General features: G+C 34.4%; 1 protein-coding gene across 5 annotated transcripts in view; it reads left to right on the top strand.

Moving 5' to 3' along the window:
* Nucleotides 1-21,184, top strand: part of LOC123564291 (F-box and WD repeat domain containing protein 10B-like) — a 40,899-nt gene that overhangs the window by 8,237 nt on the left and 11,478 nt on the right. Inside the window, exons 1-7 of one of the 5 annotated variants that reach the window (XM_045357756.2) lie at nucleotides 772-938; nucleotides 1,576-2,228; nucleotides 11,757-12,214; nucleotides 17,444-17,470; nucleotides 19,881-20,116; nucleotides 20,356-20,425; nucleotides 20,819-20,988. In XM_045357756.2, the coding sequence (XP_045213691.2) occupies nucleotides 1,625-2,228; nucleotides 11,757-12,214; nucleotides 17,444-17,470; nucleotides 19,881-20,116; nucleotides 20,356-20,425; nucleotides 20,819-20,988 (1,565 nt within the window). In that variant the 5' untranslated portion in view covers nucleotides 772-938; nucleotides 1,576-1,624. Of the gene's footprint in view, nucleotides 1-771; nucleotides 939-1,575; nucleotides 2,229-11,756; nucleotides 12,215-17,443; nucleotides 17,471-17,538; nucleotides 19,027-19,880; nucleotides 20,117-20,355; nucleotides 20,426-20,818; nucleotides 20,989-21,184 lie in introns of those variants that run through there. The other 4 variants (XM_045357755.2, XM_045357758.2, XM_045357760.2 and 1 more) reach the window with 4 other exon arrangements.

Here is a 21,184-nt window from a genome sequence, read left to right as displayed (position 1 = left end):
ACATAATTATGTCAATTTTTCAGTCCAAGTATTTGTAAATTCAGCAATATTTATATTATATGTAATATTATGAGGGTTCAATTATTTTATTCAGAATTTTATAACTTAGTACATAGATGCTAGAAGTGACTTATACAATGCACATCATAAAATATCTGAAAGGCTTTCCAATGTAAGTTCTAATTGTTTAAATGGTTGAAAGGGTCACTTTTCAAGTTAAAATAACATTTGTGATTTTCTTTTGCCAACATAAATAATTGTTCTCTGGACTGAATTTCTTCTATTATAAATTGTAATCTGGTGATAAGTCTTGCTAAGCTGTCTGTGAAAGCTTAAAGTTGTCTTAATGTTTTCTAACTGTTTAAAATCGTAAGATTTATACACACTGGATATTATATATAACTTGAATGAATAATAAAAGGATACTCAAAATCTCTTATAAATTAATGGATACTCTTTCAGATTTTATTCAGGACCCATTATTCAGGCTAGATTTAATTTTATAGATGTTCGTTTAGAAATGTTTATAAGTTGTCTATTGACCTCGTATATGACTTGTCAAAATGTATAAAAAGTCCGCAGAAAGTCAAATAGGCTACAGTCAATAGAGTCAATAAACCTGATGGATAAATGAAAGTATTAACAACTTTGTCATCGCAACATATATTGGATGATTGAGGGGTTTTACATGTATCATTGATCAGCTAGGGTGAAGACTTGAGGAACTATTGATTCAAAAACTTTATCTGATTGGGCAAGGCATTTGTTGCTCAGTTTAAATTGTAAGCTCCGCGTGAAGAAATTGGAATACTCATTCATTAATTTGCTGATTATTGATATCTTCTTTGATAAAACTGGATTTAAATTTAACACTTCAATTTATTATTAAAGTTTTGTTTGAAAATATTTGTGCAGAAAAAGGCTTATCAGGAATAATGGTATGAATTTAAACATTTTTTTTTTCATTTTAGAAAAAACTGAAAAAAATATTGAACAGCGCTAGAAGTGTAAACAATTTTGCTATTATTTAGATGTATTGAAAAAGAAAATGCGATAAAATTTAAAACAAGCTTGTTACTTTTTGTTCCTTTTATTTAGTTGAATTGAAAGGAAAGCATGATAAAGTTTTGCAAAAAAAATTTCTTTTAGTTGTATATCTTTCCAAACTTTTTAAACAAGGCCATTCGCAATTTGATAGTATTTCATCAAAGGGTTGGAACCTTGGCTCTGTTTGCTTTTACCAGTATCTCAAACATGGTTTACAAATTTGTAATTGTTTTTCTTGTCCTTTTGTCAAATATAGAGAAAGGTTACTGTTCAACTTTTTGCCAGACATATAATATGTAGCTCTGCTTATATCTGAAAAATGAAGGATAAAGTAAAATAATACATTGTAGCAGAATGAAACAAATGCATAGAAAAGCTATTAAAATTAAGTTATTTTCTAATAGTAAGATTGTTTTTAGTGCATATCACTAATGAAAGGTTTTTGATTTGTTAATCAATTGTAGACTATGGCAAATAAACATTTCTCAAAATAACTGTTTCATTTAAATATATTTTTTATATTTTCAGGAAGTGTTTCACAGTTTTATGAGCTTTGGGTTTGAGACTAAAGAATACAATGATGTTAGAGGTTTGTCGTTACAGTGATGCATCAAGCATCACTTCTCTTGACGACATTGACGATATCATGATGAAACATTCCGCTCCAAACATAGAGGTGTTCGAGTTTAACCTCGGACGAGCTCCTCTGCTGAGATGTGTAAATACAGAGAAATCAACAGCATGTAGTGAATGCGAGACTTGTAAACTGTCTGTAAAGGTCAGGGAGATCAAACAATGGTTTCCTCGTCTGGGAGATCATTCAAAAAAACGTTTTATGTTAGGACTAATGCAGAGGACCCGTAGTGCTGAGCTTCTGAGGCAAGTTGTTACTCTGTTACAGCCTGTGTTATGTAAAGATTTCACATACTCTCGCAGTCGAACCAATCCGAGCTTACCCACAGACAATCCAACTCTTAGTTCAGACAGAGCTATCCCAGCCAAAAAGGTGGATGAATACATTATATCATCATGGCAATGGTACCGTGAAGCAAATTACTGGAGCAAGGCAAACTTTGCTCTTGTGTTACTCCAGATGTGTGATGCTCATTTACTGCACACGATTGGAGCTCAGGCGAGAACACTGCTTATATCAGAGGAAAGAGCTGCTCAGGAATTCGGAGGTATGTCAGCATTACTAACAGTTAACCAGCATTATTTTGCTATATATAGTACATATTTCAATCATCTACACACAGTTGAAGTGTTGGTTTTATTTAGTCTTCCATTTTGTGTTACTTTGTAAAATTTTCTTCTGGGAATGTTTGCCAGACTTGTTGCACAAAATGTAAATTGAAGATAATGACTGTTTTAATGATTCCCTATAGTTAGGACTGGACGAGCTCTTCTTAATTTCATTGTTTTATTTAATTCAACTTTTAATGTGTCTCCATTTGATGCATTTCAAAAATTAATTCCACTACCTTTAAGTGTTAATCAAACAAAACTAGTTACAAATGATTTAGCAGGCTGTCATTATGTCAAAATATTGTATAGGTTCTTAATCTAAGTAAAGCTTAAGTTTACTTTACAAGTTTGCTGTCCAACTGTCTGCCGAAACAGGCTATTTTGAAGTACCTTCTAGCACGATGTTTACTAATACGTATACATTTGATGTCTCTAAATCCATTATCCACAAAATCTCATTAAGTGTTTACCCACATGGTTTTGTTAAGTATACCTTTGATTAAATTGACATTGGGAAACAGATTAAATAAATCTCCCTCTAGCAGTAATATTTTCTAGCTTAAGGTGCCTGTTAAAATGTTAAAAAAATAGGAGAGGTCACATAAGTGTATGGCATAAGTGTTGGCATTGGCAATGGTGAAAGTTTTGTTAAGGTCTGTTTTTCTTGAATAAATGACAAAGCTAACCGACTGCCTGACACATATTCTCCCCGAATGTGACCAAGTCAGAACTGTGACATACATCTCCGCAAATATGAGATTCGTCTTCGAATTCCAGAGATGCATAATATTGCAAGCATCATAAGACTGACTAAGCAAGCATGCCACGGCCACAAGTTGAACCTGGGACCTTTTGCTTACAGTGCAAGTGCTGTACTGACAGAGCTAACTGACTGCCTGACACATATTCTCCCCTAACATGACCAAGTGCGAACCGTGACATAAAGATCTATTATTGTAATGTGTATATTTTATCTACAAGTGCATTGAAAATTATAATGATTTTTAGCTTTTATTTTTAATGACTTTTAAGTTTTAAATTAATACTGTTGGGATTTTAAATTGGTTTTTGATGTATATTCAATATGAAAAGTAGGCAGTTTGCCTACAGCCCGGAGATATCTTAGATACTGGAATGTAGAACAATAGCACACCTGATCCTCCTCTCAACAGGGGTATCCTACAATTCAACACAGCGATTATACTTCAAATGAATTATCAATCATATTTTAGTCAATGCAAGAACACTAGTCTTCTTTAATTTCAACAGAAGTTGGTTAAGGAGAATATATGTTGTACTTTGTGGTTTTTGTAAGTCCCCTTCCAGTGTTTCATCTGAGGGTATTCTAGCTGACCTCTGTCAGTCCATCCATCAGACAGAAGATACGGATCCTGAGATAACTTTAGAAATAGCAGATAAGTTTTCACAGAACTTGGTACATGGATAGAGGGCAATATGAACTGTATATGCTTATCCTTTTATGTTTTTTTTTGCTGTTAGAAAATATGGTTGCCATAGAACAAGTAGTCGATCCTGCAGTATTGTAAAAAGTACAAGCGATTTTTTTCATGAGAGTTTGTACATAGGTAGAAGACAGTACTGAGATTTATGTTTTAGTTTATCACTCTAGGTTTTTGTTTTTGGTTCAAAGAAATGACCAAAGCAGCACTGACTTTTTTCCACAAAGCAACTTTTGTGTAAATACCACAGCAGAACTTGTTTTTCCCATTTAACAGGTTGGAGAGTAGTGACCATGGCAATACTGGCATTTACCATTAAAATTACTCAAGAAAAGAGACAGTAGAGTAATAAACACTTCAGCACTGGCATTTCCCTATGGAAAAAAGGGTTCTAAATACCACTGCAGTGCTTGGTCCCATGACAGATACTTGAGAGTTAAGATCCTCATAGCACTTGCTTTTCCCATGAAAGGGGTTCAAGGGGTAGAGAGGGAGGAGAGAGAAGGGATGAGATGAAAGTAATTACAACAGCAGTACTTGCTCTTTCCTCATAAAAGGTATTTGAAAGTCATAACCACAGCAGTACTTGCTTTTCTCATGAATGTTGCTTGAGAGAAATGACAACAGCAGTACTTGCTTTTCTCATGAATGTTGCTTGAGAGAAATGACCGCAGCAGTACTTGCTTTTCTCATGAATGTTGCTTGAGAGAAATGACCGCAGCAGTACTTGCTTTTGTCATGATAGTAAACATTACAGTACTTACTTTTCTCATGGAAAAGATTTAAATAATACTGACTTTACCCATGATTGAGATTTGAAAGAAATGACCACAGCAGTACTTGCTTTTCCTTTGAAATAGATTTGAAAGTGCTGACCACAGCACTACTTGTTTTCTTATGAAATAGATTTGAAAGCACTGACCACAACACTACTTGCTTTTCCTTTGAAACAGATTTAAAAGCACTGACCACAGCACTACTTGCTTTTCTTTTGAAATAGATTTGAAGCACTGACTACAGCACTACTTGCTTTTCGTATGAAATAGATTTGAAAGCACTGACCACAGCACTACTTGCTTTTCCTTTGAAATAGATTTGAAAGCACTGACCACAGCACTACTTGCTTTTCCTATGAAATAGATTTGAAAGCACCGACCACAGCACTACTTGCTTTTCTTTTGAAATAGATTGGAAAGCACTGACCACAACACTATACACTTTTGTTTTGAAATAGATTTAAAAGCACTGACCACAGCACTACTTGTTTTCCATATGAAACGGAATTAAAAGTAATGACTACAGGAAAACTTGCTTGTCTTATGAAACAGATTTGAAAGCTCTGAAATCTGGGAGCAATGACCACAGCATTATCGGCTTTTCCCATGAAAGAAATCTGAGAGCAATGACCATGGCATTATTGGCTTTTCCCATGAAAGAAATCTGGGAGCAAGGACCACGGCATTATTGGCTTTTCCCATGAAAGAAATCTGAGAGCAATGACCATGGCATTATTGGCTTTTCCCATGAAAGAAATCTGGGAGCAATGACCACGGCATTATTGGCTTTTCCCATGAAAGAAATCTGGGAGCAATGACCATGGCATTATTGGCTTTTCCCATGAAAGAAATCTGGGAGCAATGACCACGGCATTATTGGCTTTTCCCATGAAAGAAATCTGGGAGCAATGACCACGGCATTATTCGCTTGTCCCATGACAGAAAATTTGGATTAATGACCACGGCATTATTGGCTTTTCCCATGAAAGAAATCTGGGAGCAATGACCACAGCATTATTGGCTTTTCCCATGAGAGAAATTTGGGAGCAATGATCACAGTATTATTGGCTTTTCCCATGAAAGAAATCTGGGAGCAATGACCACAGCATTATTTGCTTTTCCCATGAAAGAAATCTGGGAGCAATGACCACAGCATTATTGGCTTTTCCTATGAGAGAAATTTGGGAGCAATGACCACAGCATTATTGGCTTTTCCCATGAGAGAAATTTGGGAGCAATGACCACAGCGTTATTGGCTTTACCCATGAGAGAAATGTGGGAGCAATGACCATAGCGTTATTGGCTTTTCCCATGAAAGAAATTTGGGAGCAATGACCACAGCATTACAGTTTTTTCTCGCCATTATTTTTTTTCCTTTTCATATGTAAGATACTTGAGAGTGAGAGTGCTCTGACTACATCAGTACTTCTTTTTTTCCCATGAAAGAAGCTTGAAAGTAATAACCAGTGCAATACCTGGTTTTCTCATGATAGAAGCGTGGAAGTAATGACCTGTGCTGTACCTGGTTTTCACATGAAAGAACCTCAGAAGTAATGGCAAATTTGGTGCCTGGTTTTCCATGAAAGAGGCTTGAATGCAATACCTGCTTTTCCTATGAATGAGGCATGCAAATAATGACTACAGCAGTACTGGCCATTTGGACCAGTGACCTAAGTAATTGGCTTTTCTTATGATTGAGATACTTTCTGTTCTTACGAAAGGTTCTTGAGGTTGTGGGTACTCATATTACTTCAGTAATTGCTTTTCACATGAAAGCACGAAAGAAACTTGAGATTATTGACCAGTGGACAGTACTTGCTTTTCCTATGAAAGAGTCTTCAAAGAAATGACCTGTGCAGTGTCCGGGTTTTCCAATGAAAAATACTTGAGAGCAATGACAACAGCAGTACTTGCTATTTCTGTGATAGTGACTTGACAGCAGTAACCATAACAGTATTTGCTCCACCAATGAAAGGGACGTGAGAGTAATGACTCAGTAAGCTGAAACAAGCTAAAGTATCTAAATATGGTATGTTATTGGACTTAAAAGATTAAAAGAATTGTTGATAATAGACAGACTAAGACATGCACAATACTTAATCATATTGCACAGTAAAAAAGCTTTATTTCCATTCTAGGTCTGGTTTTTCTAATTAATTTTCTTGTCAGTGGAACACAATCAAATATTTTTTTTGTAAAAAGTTTGAAACAATTTCCATTTGATACAAACAGATTTCAAAGCATTTGTTTAGTTATTTCACAAAAGTAAAAATCAATCTAAATTGAATGGAATCTAAAGATCATCCCACTATCTGACAATAGCTGTCACAAACTTTCTTATGTTTTATGGGAACAACTCTCATAAAAGAGAACAGTTGAAAAGCTGGTAATCTTTGAAGTATTTACACAAATCTGTGTGGTGATTATAGTTTATACCATGTAAATCCTTCTATAGTAGTTGCACAATGGACAGATTTCAGACTATTCTTTCTATGGCATGTAATGTTATTGTTGTTGAGATGATTATAAATTCAGTTTGTGTGCAGTTGATTAATGAAAAAAAGTTATGATTTTATTTTTTGATTTCTTCATTTTCGTATTGTTGAACATGGCATTCAATACTTAATATTGAAAGAAAATATGACATAAATAGATAACATTATGTACCAAAGGAGCCAAAGATAAGTGTAGTCTGGAATACCAGGCCAGAGTTGATAGCTCTGTAAAAAAATGTGGCTTTTTTAGCTCACCTGAGCACAAAGGGCTTGTGGTGAGGTATTGTGCATCTGTCCTCCAGTCATCAGCAGTTTTCTTCAAATGACATCTCCTCCGAAACCATTGTATGGATTTTGATGAAACTTGGCCTGGATGTTTCTTGGGTAGTCCTCTACTAATGTTGTTCAAATGATAAGTTTATCTCAAACCTGTCTCTTAATAAGTTAAAAAACTAATCAGACTTTCTTGTTCAGACATTTAATTCTCAACTTAATTAATTGATAACTGTTAGGGAAAGCATGGACAGAAGTGGTAACAGTTTTATTATCTACCCTCAATTAAAACTCTATACCATGGCATTTTTCAGCTATCCTTGATGAGTAAACCTCAGTAGAACAAAGCTCTCTCTCTTTCTTTTTTTTTTTTGAATGGAAAAAATAGTACTCCACAGGGACTCTTATTTTCTAAAGGAAATACCAACACTTGGCAGGGATTCCCTTTTTCTGAAGGGAATTCCCATACTCAGCAGGGATTCCCTATTTTTGAAAATGAATTCTAGCACTCTAAAGGGACTCCTGTTTTCTACAGGGAGTTCATGGACATCTGTTTTCTAATGGAAATTCCATCACTATGTAGGAACTACTATTTCCTCAAAGACATTCCAACATACTGCAGAGACCCCCTGTTTTCTAAGAGGAAATCCCACACTTCGTGTTATGATAATTCAAAAATGATTTTTAGCTCATCTGATTTTTTGAAAAAAAATGATGAGTTATTGTCATCACTTGAGCAGTTGTCGGCGTCTGCGTCGGCGTTGCCTGGTTAAGTTTTATGTTTAGGTCAGCTTTTCTCCTAAACTATCAAAGCTATTGCTTTGAAACTTGGAATACTTGTTCACCATCATAAGCTGACCCTATAGCAAGAAACATAACTCCATCTTGCTTTTTGCAAGATTTATGGCCCCTTTTGTGCTTAGAAAATATCAGATTTCTTGGTTAAGTTTTATGTTTAGGTCAGCTTTTCTCCTAAACTATCAAAGCTATTGCTTTGAAACTTGGAATACTTGTTCACATCATAAGCAGAACCTGTACATGAAGAAACATAACTCCATCTTGCTTTTTGCAAGAATTATTGCCCCTTTTGGACTTAGAAAATCAGTTTTCTTGGTTAAGTTTTATGTTTAGGTCAGCTTTTATCCTAAACTATCAAAGCTATTGCTTTAGAACTTGTAACACTTGTTCACCATCATAAGCTGACCCTGTACAACAAGAAACATAACTTCATCCTGCTTTTTGCAAGATTTATGGCCCCTTTTGGACTTAGAAAATATCAGATTTCTTGGTTAAGTTTTATGTTTAGGTCAACTTTTTCTCTTAACTATCAAAGCTATTGCTTTGAAACTTGCAACACTTGTTCACCATCATAAGCTGACCCTGTACAGCAAGCAACATAACTCCATCCTGCTTTTTGCAATAATTATTGCCCCTTTTGGACTTAGAAAATCATTTTCTTGGTTGAGTATTATGTTTAAGTCAACTTTTCTCATAAACTATCAAAGCTATTGCTTTAAAACTTGCAACAGTTTTTCACCATCTTAAGTGGACACTGTACATCAAGAAACATAACTCTATCCTGCATTTTGCAAGAATGATGGCCCTTTTTAGACTTAGAAAATCATGGGTAGGACAATATTTCTATTATACAAAAAAAATCAGATGAGCGTCAGCACCCGCAAGGCGGTGCTCTTGTTTTATGTGGAGTTCATGTAAAATGAACAACAGAATATGGCCGGCAAATCCATGAATGTACAGTTGTTCATTTTGTAGGAGATTCCGTCCCCCTCCCCCTCCCCCCACTCCAAAATTAAAAAAAAAAAATCAGTCCTTGTTTCTTTCCATTTATGAACAAGTTCTTTTTATAAATTCTGCATACTGCATACTGTGTTGTATTTAACATTAAAATCCACTTCCTGGTGATTTAGTTCACCAGACAGAATATCTGAAACATCATGCAAGGAACATTGTCCCTGACTGTGCGGGTGTCTTCAAAACAGCAGCACATTGTCACTTAGCGGCATTATCATAACTTTGCTACTGTGTGGTTCATACATAGAATGTCAAAATGTTTAATAGAACAAATAGAGAAAATGTAAATGTTGTGAATTACCTGACATTATTTAAGCATGCCAGGACACCAGCTCAGCCATACATTAACATACATGCCTTCAAATAATTATGTCGTTTGTATATTTAACAGAGAATAAGTAAACATATTTATATAAAAACAACCAGTAAATTTTAGCTTGACTTTTCGAAGAATAGGTGGTGCTATTTGACTCGCCCATGCATCGGCGTCTGCCTCTTCATCCCTTTTTGGTAAAGTTTTTGTATGTAAGCTGGTATCAGTAATCAGGGCTTTTCATCATTATATAACAGAGGCCGATATTCGGCCACTTCCAATTGAAAATAAGGTCATTTTTTCCCAACTGTGGCAGAGGAACTACCCAAAATGTAAAAAAATTATATGATTATATTTCACAAATAGGAAGCAATGAGCTCATTTATGATTAGGAAACCACCAAATTGTGTCCTCTGTTACATACCTCTTTTGTAGAAGGAATAAAGAGACCCTGTTTCAATAAAATTTAAAAATGAGCTGTGCCATGGAAAAACCAACATAGTGGGTTTGCGACCAGCATGGATCCAGACCAGCCTGCGCATCCGCGCAGTCTGGTCAGGATCCATGCTGTTCGCTAACAGTTTCTCCAATTCCAATAGGCTTTAAAAGCGAACAGCATGGATCCTGACCAGACTGCGCGGATGCGCAGGCTGGTCTGGATCCATGCTGGTCGCAAACCCACTATGTTGGTTTTCTCATGGCACGGCTCAAATGCTCTTTTCCCAAAGTGAGCAATTATCGCATATGAATTTCCGAATTTGAAAGGCCAGGGCCTCCGATTTCCTGACGAAAAGCCCTGGTAACCACTTTTGGGAATAGATTGAAACCTCACGCACTTATTTACTGTGATGATCTGTTCCATAACTCTACTTGCATTTTAAACAAAATTATTTACCTTTTTCAACTTGCAATTTTTGGTTATGTTTTGTATGTAAGCTGGTATACATTAATGGGAACAGACTGAAACTTCACACTAAGTCTTGTCAGCTGTGATGACCCGACATACATCGTACAGACTTCATAACTCAGATTTGTATTTACACAAAACTATACCCCTTTTTCAGTTTTTATATTCATTCAATTGACAAAGCAATTGAATAGTCAAACAGTGCTGTCCTCTGACAGCTCTTGCTCTTTTGAAAAAAAAGAATTGCCAAAAAATGGCAAGGGAAAATGTAACTTTGGGAAGAATTCAATATTAAAGCATCGGCTGCTATATACAGAAAAAAAACTTGTGCAGGATATTTGATTTTCTGCAAGAAATTCCATGATATTATGCCTTTTTTAGCTCGACTTTTCGAAGAAAATGTAGATCTCAGCTAAATTGCACTCGCCCCTGAGCGCCGACATCGCCGTTGGTTAAAGTTTTTGATAAAGTCAGGTATCTCTGTTACTATCTAGAGCTATTGACTTGAAACTTAAAATAGTTATTGACTATCACAGTCTACACCAGGAGAAATAATACCCATAACTCTGATTGAATTTTGACAGATTTATGCCCCTTTTTAATTTAGAATTTTTTGGTTAAAGTTTTTGATAAATATCTCTGTTACTATCAAAGCTTTTGACTTGAAACTTGAAATTGCTGTTTACTATCACAGTCTACCCCAGGAAAAACAATCCTCATAACTCTGTTTTGAATTTTGACAGATTTATGCCCCCTTTTTCACTTAGAATTTTTTGGTTAAAGTTTTATATAATGTCCAATATCTCTGTTGCTATCAAAGCTATTGACTTGAAACTTAAAATAGTTACTTACTTTCAAAGGCTACACCATAAGAAACAGTCCACATAACTCTGATTAAAATTTTGACAGATTTATGCCCCCTTTTTCACTTAAAATTTTTTGGTTAAAGTTTTATATAACGTCCAATATCTCTGTTGCTATCAAAGCTATTGACTTGAAACGTAAAATAGTTATTTACTTTCAAAGGCTACACCATAAGAAACAATCCACATAACTCTGGTTAGATTTTTGACAGATTTATGCCCCTTTTACTGGCAAAGCTCTTATTCAGAGTCAAGCACTGAGAAAAGTCGAGCGTGCTGTCTTACAGACAGCTCTTGTTTCTTGTTATGTTTTTTTGTTTGTAAGCTTGTATCTCAGTGACCACTTGTGGGAATTGATTGAGACCTAAAGTGCACAGGTTCCATACCTCAGTCTTGCTTTATACAAAGTTACCTTCTTTTTCAGCTTTTGGTATTCATTTATTTACCTTACTTTATTGACAAGGCTTTTAAATATAATTTATGTAAGTGTTGCTGTACTCTGACATCTCTTGTTAACATGGTATTGGCCAATAACCTATGTATACATTCATTTTTATTTTTACAGAATCAGTATATACCGAGTGTGGTTCCATAGCTTCCAGTAACTTCACGTACAGAACTGATGAGCATCCTGACCTTGAACTTTTGACAACAGTCAGCCAGCAGTATGGTCAAGATCAAACCAACCCATTAACTGGCACTCCGCTGCCAGGTTACGAGCCTGTAGATGAGTTTGAGAACGATTACGGAGATGAGGAGTACTATAATGACACAACATCTTCACTTGATCCAGCATACATGGTTATTCCAACTTCAGCCAAAGCATACGTAGGTGTTGCCAAACATAGCGATATGATACGTTTATTGCCAGTTCACATCTCGAAGATGATATTAAGTATGCTTGACAAAGCTTCACTTATGAATGCTCTATGCGTGAGTTCTGCCTGGCGTATCCTGGTTGAGGAGGTACACAGAGATGCTTATGTTAACCAACAGCTGTGGGAGGAGGTCATGTTGATGCAGGTATGCTTTCATTCTATATGCTGTTGCTGAGAAAATCAAATCAAGTCCAGTTGATATCTTTGTTTTTAGTATTGCTTCATATATAAATAAAATTGCACAAAAATTCTTATAACATTTCCCGATTTACTTTCAAATTAAACTGAAGAAGGCTAAAAGTGTGGCATTATTATCATACATGTTTTCATAGTGGGCGTCTATGGAAAAAATCACAATATTAATAACATTTTTGCTAATAGAAATTTTTCTACAATGTAGATTTTAATGAAACTTACATGATCTGTAATATGGTACAATAAAATGTATAGGTCTTTTTGCTTGTTTTAAATGTTTTAGCCTGTGAGTATAGAGATACTCGCATTACACACTGATATTAAGACATTATCTGGAATTATTTAACATGTCAAACATTTTGATCTCATATTTTATCTTTTGAAAGACAGTAACTTTGCTGTTTTGATAGGTTTACTCATCGGTTGCAATGAATTCGAATACAGTTATTTTAATTTCCATATACCTTTATTCCATGTTATCCGGATAAATGATGTTATGCCATTACTTCCGGTTGATCAAACATGCAAAACTTAGTAACCTTAAAAACTTGAAAACTAGTTTCTGTTCACTCCATGGAAGGCTTATCAACTGTTTTGAGCACTTCAGCTAATGTTGATCTGTCAAATTTAAAAATGTAAAAGAATAACAACCTTGATGTATAGTTAGTTTTAGGGGAAAACTGCATGATTTGAAGAATCTGCATGATTTGAAGGAACTTTTCTGATGGTAATTAACCTTTAGCCTGCTAAATTTCTATAATGGACTGGTGACAGGTCCATCATACAATTTTGGCAAAACCATTTATTATTCGAAGGAGTGTTCGATGAAAATTTACTGAATGAATAGCGAACAGTGCAGACCATGATCAGACTGCACGGATGTGCAGGCTGATCTTGGTCTGTACTGGTCGCAAAGGCAGAATCATTTGCCGCCAGCAGGCTAAGGGTTAAGATGCCTGTAAATGACCCCTGCAATAGAAGAAGAGTCATGTTTTTAATTTGCTCATTTACAGATTGTTTTGAAATTTGGTGCTAAAGTTAACATGGTTAAAATGGTCTACTTCATCGAAAGTTTCAGTGGAATGTATGGAAATTGAGATGGACTTGAGCGAATTCAAATATTCTAATGTAACGCCTACATTTGAATTTCTTGTACTTTTTACAAGAAGGTAAACACAAAATACAAACAGGAACTTAATATTTTACAATCAGGCATGTTGTTGTGTAAAAAGCTGTTCTAATTGATAAATGCTTGCGCAAATACTTGTAAATATGTCCTGATAACATGAAATTGTGCTGTCATGATATTTACCCGCTTGTCAGAATCACACCTTCATTGGTTTTGGTTTAGTAAAAGTTTACTTTTCAACCTTATCTTCCTAGGGCTTTAGAACGTTCCTCAAATTGATTTGAAAACACTTACCTATTGATTACACTTATTTTGAAGTACTTTTACCTCAGTTATGCTGAAAAAACACAACTGTGAATGGGTCGCATAAACACTCGTAGATCAAAAGTAAACAGTCAAATCAATTTCCATTTAGTTTCTTTAATTTATGAGGATGAATTTTATTTATTTATAATTGATCATGTCAAGCCAAGAATGGCATTAGTTAATGTATTTTCTATTTGTCACACTTACCCCTTATGGTAAACTTCAATTTTATAAGTGACTTAGTGATAATATTTTTAAAACATTTTGTGTGTTTTGATTTTAAATTTATAAATTCACATAAATTACAATCCAAAAATTTTTGTAACATCAGAAATGATTTATATTTATTAGTCTTGTTGCCATAGAGACGACCTAAAACATCACTTGATACCAAACACACTTTAGTCTAATTATCATATGAAATATATTATCTCCTGTAATAAATGTATTTTATGCAGTAAATGTTCTTTTCTGCTACTTAATGTGAAACAAGTCAATGGTTGAAAACTTTTAAATATTTTGATGCATATTAACAGTATTAAATTAAGAATAAATCATCAAACTATGTTTAAAAATCTATTTGCAATTTAATACTCTATAATCTTTTCTTCTAATAAGTGCTTGTAGTAATGCTAATATGTGTGGGAAAAATTGAATGAAGTCTGACTTGAACAGTTAAGAAAAAGATGCCATGAGTTGGCAGCCTTCCTGTATTTTTGGTTTTATGAGGAGTTGATAAATTCCTTCCTTCGGACAACAGCATGTAACCATGACTGGAACATACTGTGCCCTGTTACAACGAATCAGTTCTTGTTACATCTAAGCTTTGTGCAGTTTTAAGGATTAAAAATTTAAAACCATATGAAATTTATGAATTCTAATATTTCATGGAGTTATTGTGTAACAAACAGCAAGTTGTAAGGACTGTGGTTGAGAACATTGAACTGAATGTCTATGAACCTATGCTATAGGATATCAGTATCAAAATGCAAATTGTGAAGATAAAGTTTCTCTTGCCATCCATTTATAACAAAAGATTATGAATAATGGAAACAGGCAAAATGGTTGTATAGTTAATTATTCAGAAAAAGATTAATTGAATAAGTATTGGAAATAAAGAAAGCATTTGCCATTTATGATTGTTTGTAATGACTTGCAGTAAATCATTTATGGAATTGTGAAAGATTATGTCTTGAGACCAGCTTATAGAGTTTCAATTTCCTTTCACTGAACCTCTGAATATGATTATTTTGAATGAATGAAATGGAAAAGGGTATAACAGTGACAGGCAGTGAATACATGCCATAATGATCATCAGATTTTGTCAATTTAAACGAAACATTCATATTATACTGATCAGATTTACAGGAGTGCTCTTACAATATATTTTACTTTGTTATATAGTTTTAGCACACCTGAACCAAAAGGTGAGCTGTTGGTGTAGGTGGCTGATCCAGCATTCATTGTCCGTCATCTCCTCTGAAATCATTGATAAGAATTATACCAAACATGGTCTGTAGCATCTTGGCATGGACTTCTCTTAACTTTGTTAAAATGTTTTTGCTTGACTGCACTTTGGGGCCACTGGAGCTAAGAACAGAAAACTTTTTAACAACTTCTTTTAATGAACCACTTGATGGATCTTTTCAAAATTTGGTCAAAAGATCTTTCTCAAGTTTGTTCAAATGGTTAAGCTTGACCGAGCGAAGCTGATATGAAAATAGCAAAATCTTTAAACAGCTTCTTTTCATCAACCACTTGATATATCTTTCCTTGATGTATCTTCACTTGACCAAACTTATGTAGCATTCTTGGATAGACATGTCTCAATTTTTAGCTCGACTATTCAAAGAATAGTCTAGCTATTCTACTCACCCTGGCGTCGGCGTCGGCGTCAGCGTCGGAGTCACACCTTGGTTAAGTTTTTGCATGCAAGTACATACAGCTATCATTTAAAGGCATATAGCTTTGAAACTTATTTATTCCTTTTCTAGGTAAATTACCAACCTCACTGGGTCAAGTTCCATAACTCTAACATGTATTTTGAGCAAATTATGCCCCCTTTTGGACTTAGAAAATTCTGGACAAAGTTTTACATGCAAGTTACTATCTCCAAAACTAATGCAGATATTGAATTCAAACTTCACATGTTTCTTCGGGGTTATAAAACTAGTTGATAGCACCAAGTCCCATAACTCTGACCTTCATTTTGGCCAAATTATGCCCCCTTTTGGACTAAGAAAATTCTGGTTAAAGTTTTGCGTGCAAGTACATACAGCTATTACTAAAAGGCATATAGATTTGAAACTTATTTTTTCTTTTTCTAGATCAATTACCTACCTCACTGGGTCAAGTCCCATAACTCTGGCATGTATTGTGGCCAAATTATGCCCCCTTTTGGACTTAGAAAATCCTGGTTAAAGTTTTGCGTGCAAGTACATACAGCTATTACTAAAAGGCATATAGATTTGAAACTTATTTTTTCTTTTTCTAGATCAATTACCTACCTCACTGGGTCAAGTCCCATAACTCTGGCATGTATTGTGGCCAAATTATGCCCCCTTTTGGACTTAGAAAATCCTGGTTAAAGTTTACATGCAAGTAACTATCTCCAAAACTACTACAGATATTAAATTGAAACTTCACATGTGTCTTCGGGGTTATAAAACTAGTTGATAGCACCAAGTCCCATAACTCTGACTTGTATTTTGGGCAAATTATGCCCCCTTTTGGACTTAGAAAATCCTGGTTAAAGTTTTGCATGCAAGTACATACAGCTATTACCAAAAGGCATATAGCTTTGAAACTTATTTATTCTTTTTCTAGGTCAATTACCAACCTCACTGGGTCAAGTTCCATAACTCTTTACATGTATTTTGAGCAAATTATGCCCTCTTTTGGACTTAGAAAATTCTGGTTAAAGTTTTACATGCAAGTTACTATCCCCAAAACTAATGCAGATATTGAATTGAAACTTAACATGTTTCTTCAGGGTTATAAAACAAGTTGATAGCATCAAGTCCCATAACTCTGATATGTCCCCTTTTGAACTTAAAACTCTTTTGATATTTAACATTTTGGGTAATAATTTCCAGCTTCTGTGACAATATTTCGAATAGTCGAGCTTAGCTGTCTTACGGACAGCTCTTGTTTTTTAAGTGGTTCTGCTTGACTGCCTCTTTCTTGCCTTGTCATACATATCATATTTAAGGATGAACATTTTTCATACTTTGGAAAATTGCTTCCTTTCATGAAACAGTGTGCCTGGTAACATATTCCACATTAAAAAGTCTTTGTCAGGTGAGCAACTTAGACCATGATGGTCCACCTGTTTGCCAAAATGAAAACAGCAACATTAGATTGTTTTTGTTGATAATTTTTTGTAGCAGTTCCACAAACAGGAAGATTTTTCTTTAGCTCTCATTGTCCAGATAAAGATCAAGAAAATTCAAAAGCTTTCCATAGAATTTGACCAGTGCTGTCAACATTATATTAGACTGCTGTCGACATTATATTAGACAACAGGGAAAAACTGAACTTGTAACAAGATAGTAAACATAAGGTTTTTTTGTTGGAGTAAAAGATCAGGAATGTAGTAGATATTTTTTGGCATTTAGAACCATTGTTTAAATAAACATTAAAAAGATTTTGATCAAAAATTATATAAAGGTCGCATTTTGTTAATATCTCTTTAAAAACTGCATCGAAGAAAAAATGATATGATTGATATTTTATAATTGAAAGGGAGACACTATATTGCAGGGGATGCAGGTAATGTTTCACATGTCACTGGTATTTCAGTGGTATTTGCATCTATATATCATGGCAATGGTTTCATTTTAAGGGAACAGGTGTCTTCATTTTATTCTGGTATATCACATTGGTTTAGTGAAATCTTTTTCCAGGGAATTGTTTTTCAGTATTATTTTTGGATGGCATAAGGTGTGCACTGGAAAAGTTATTTCTGCACAGAGTTGTCTCCCTTCCATAAGTATCTTGTCCTGCCTGAATTATTTATGTTTTCATTTAATGTCAATTATATGATTATAAAGGCTTATAAGTAAGATGTATCAATAAGACTTGAATTAGTCGATACAATTCAATATCCTGTTTAATCAATGTTTATGATTTCTGTGAAAACAAAGTCAGAAAGTATATAGATATTTGGAAAGATTGACTTTAGCATAAATGATAAAGACATAATGCAGAAATAAAACAGAGGTAGCACTTGCTTTTAAAGTTTCTCATAAAGAAAATTTCCTAATTTAACCGAATAAAACATTATCATTTTATAAATCTCTTTATGATTGTTCACACAATAGAGGCAAGGTTTTATCCGCTAAGACAAAAACAATATTTAGTTTATGAGTGATTGAGATTGCTTTATAAAGCCGTGTTTCAATAACGTTTCAACGTTTATCATCAAGTAGCCCATTGTCAACATGTATTGTCTTGATTTTATACATTTGATTTGTTTTTGGCTTAAATTGTTGGCAAAATTATCAAAAACGTTCAAATTGTTTTGCTTCAAACATGATATTAAACATATTGAAATAAGTATTTTGTCCTGAATATAATTATACGTTTTGGAATTAAACAGTGTAGTTGAAGTTACATAACGAATATTTATATTATTTCGTCATTTGAAAGAAAGTTCAATAAAGAATGGATTGGGACACTCGACTTTATCATATATATCTATAAAAGGCAATTTTGATTTGAAGGACAGGTTTTTGCCATGAATAGACCCATTACATGATATGATTTGATTTAGCTAAAATGGCAGGGATTTAAAGTATTTACCAACCTTTTAAGCAGTTACTTCATCTTAGATTCAGTTTGTTCATAATATTTTCTTAGAAACCGGATTTTGTATACGTGAACCGAAAGAAATCAAGATGGCAGTCTATCCATATGGGGAAATTAAGTTAATGGATAATTACGATTTAGCAAGAGCGTATTCTTGGGATGTTAGATCGGCTCTAAAACTTGTGAAGATCGAGATGCATATGAAACTTAAGGAATTCAATGACAGTATTCTCAGTGTAATAAACGAGCACAGTTCCGAGATAGAAAACTATGAGAAATTTCATAGTGAGTTATTTGGTAGGCATAAGGAAGAAATTGAAGTACATGAGACAGAGACTAATGATAAGGAACTAGAGGATATACTGGAGGAAGATGATAAAGATGGTGGTATTGAAATTCTAGATAAAATGAAAGACAAAGAGGTGGACTATCTAGACCTTATTATGCCAAATCTTAATTTACCTAAAATAGATCCTGAAGGTGGAAGTAAGAAAGTGCAGTTTTCATTTAAGAAAATTGTAAGTTTGTATTTTGTAGATCATTTTTAGTTTATTATAAAATCTTTTTAACTAGTATTTCTGACTCCTACTAGCAAAGACTACAACATGGTAGACTTATTGTTCAAATTATTTTGTGACGAGTGTCTGCTATGATTACCTGTTTTTGCTTCGTTCTTTTTTACCAAAGATCATATCTACTGTATGTCATTACAGCATTTTAAGCTTCTGCATTGATTGTTATATTCATTTTAAATGATTTATCGACAAGTGTCATCTGGCAATCTGGATTTTAAAAGCTCATGTTGTTAATGAAATATTTCCTTTACTTTAAATATCCAAAACCATATTTGAGTGATACTTGAATCTGACTACAAAATGTATTTGTTAACCATAGTTACCCAACTTGTGTGAATCAGCAGTATCATAGCTATTTCTGAAGCTGTCGTGCATGTATTCTGTATTAATAGTTAATTTATAATAACTGTCTGCATCACTATGTAACCATGTGCATTACCCATTTGTTTTATATATATGAGCTGTGCCATGAGAAAATCAACATAGTGGCTTTGCGACCAGCATGGATCCAGACCAGACTGCGCATCTGCGCAGTCTGGTCAGGATCCATGCTGTTCGCTTTCAAAGCCTATTGCTATTAGAGAAACTGTTAGCGGATGCGCAGGCTGGTCTGGATCCATGCTGGTCGCAAAGCCACTATGTTGGTTTTCCCATGGCACGGCTCATATAGCTTTATCATACAAATTACCAGTTCTTTCTATATCCAGATCCACCTTTCCCTTCTCTCAATCCATTTTGGTTATTATTGCTAAGATCATAACCTCCATTGTTTGAAAACAGTTTCATTAATTTCACAGGGAGCTTCAGCACAGGGAGTCAATCCAGTATACGCCAAAGATATTGATGTGCTGGTTCCTAATTCAGATCCTCAAACAGGTCATGTGATCAGAAACAATGACACTGTCATCAAAACTACGTTCAAGAGCGAGGTCAATTTTGACACGGCGTTCAGTGGTGTATCGACAAGGAAAGTGATCATGGAGGAGAGAAACGTGTACTGCGGACCATACAATGTCCTTGTACTATGTGACAAGTGAGTAATTTATACCAGATGAAAGTGTAAACCATATGGTAGTTTTTAACAAGTTGAAGAGCAGATACAAGACAGTTCAAGGCTTTTTACAGAAAGCGGAATGGTACATTACTTAAAAACTTGAAATTTGCAACTATTCTTTTCACTTTCGCAATGAATTTTATTTAGATATTTAGATGCATGAATAAAGGTGATTTTATCAGGTTCATTAATGAAATGTTATGTTGCAATTGTTTTAGTGAGGATCCCCACAGGGTGTTTCATACAGATGGAGGGAAGTTGATTGCAATTGGATCTAAAGACAGAAAGGTAAAGTTACAGCAGTTAATGATATAATAAAAGTAAATGACACTTTCAGAGGCAAAAACAAATAAAAGGGAAACAAAAATTTGAAAATTATACATCAGATACTTAGAATTACCATCAATTAATATATTGCTTGTAGACTTGGTCAGATTTATAACTTAAACAAATTATGTATGGTTGTATAGATTCAAGTCCGTATTTTAGCAATTTGTGTTAAGCCTATTTGCAATGAAATGTAGGTGTAGTAACAATTATAAACTTTACTTCATGTCTTATGACTGTTCAGTGCATGCACAGAAAAACTTCATCACTTAGAATTGTGAGAACAACAGGTTTTCACTCTAACACAAATTGTTTCATCAGAACTTACTTCATGTTAGCTGGAATATTTTTCAGATTCGCTTTATAGACAACACATCTGGTAGAGAACACAAGAGAATGACAAAAGGGGAGAGCACTGATGATGAACTTCCTGTAATTACTGGGCATGCAGGTTCTATACGATGTGTACACATCTTGGAGAAACAGGGTTTGGTTCTGAGTGGCAGCTATGATACCAGTATTAGGTATATAATTATACAGCTTTAACTTAAATAGTGGTGCAAGTCTGGTAAGTGCAATAGTACAGCACTTAATTTCTAATATGTTACAGTGGAGTTTGCCTGCAGTTCCCTCTTTATGCATGCTAAGTCATCAAAACTACAAAATTATTATACCAGATTTATATAGCGCCCTTTTCATGATCAATTTCACGTTCAAAGG

This window comes from Mercenaria mercenaria, chromosome 2 (genome assembly GCF_021730395.1).
Source record: "Mercenaria mercenaria strain notata chromosome 2, MADL_Memer_1, whole genome shotgun sequence".
NCBI classification, from domain to species: Eukaryota; Metazoa; Mollusca; class Bivalvia; order Venerida; family Veneridae; genus Mercenaria; species Mercenaria mercenaria.
The sequence above is the reverse complement of the archived record's forward strand: the minus strand, read 5'-3'. Positions and strand labels throughout refer to the sequence as shown.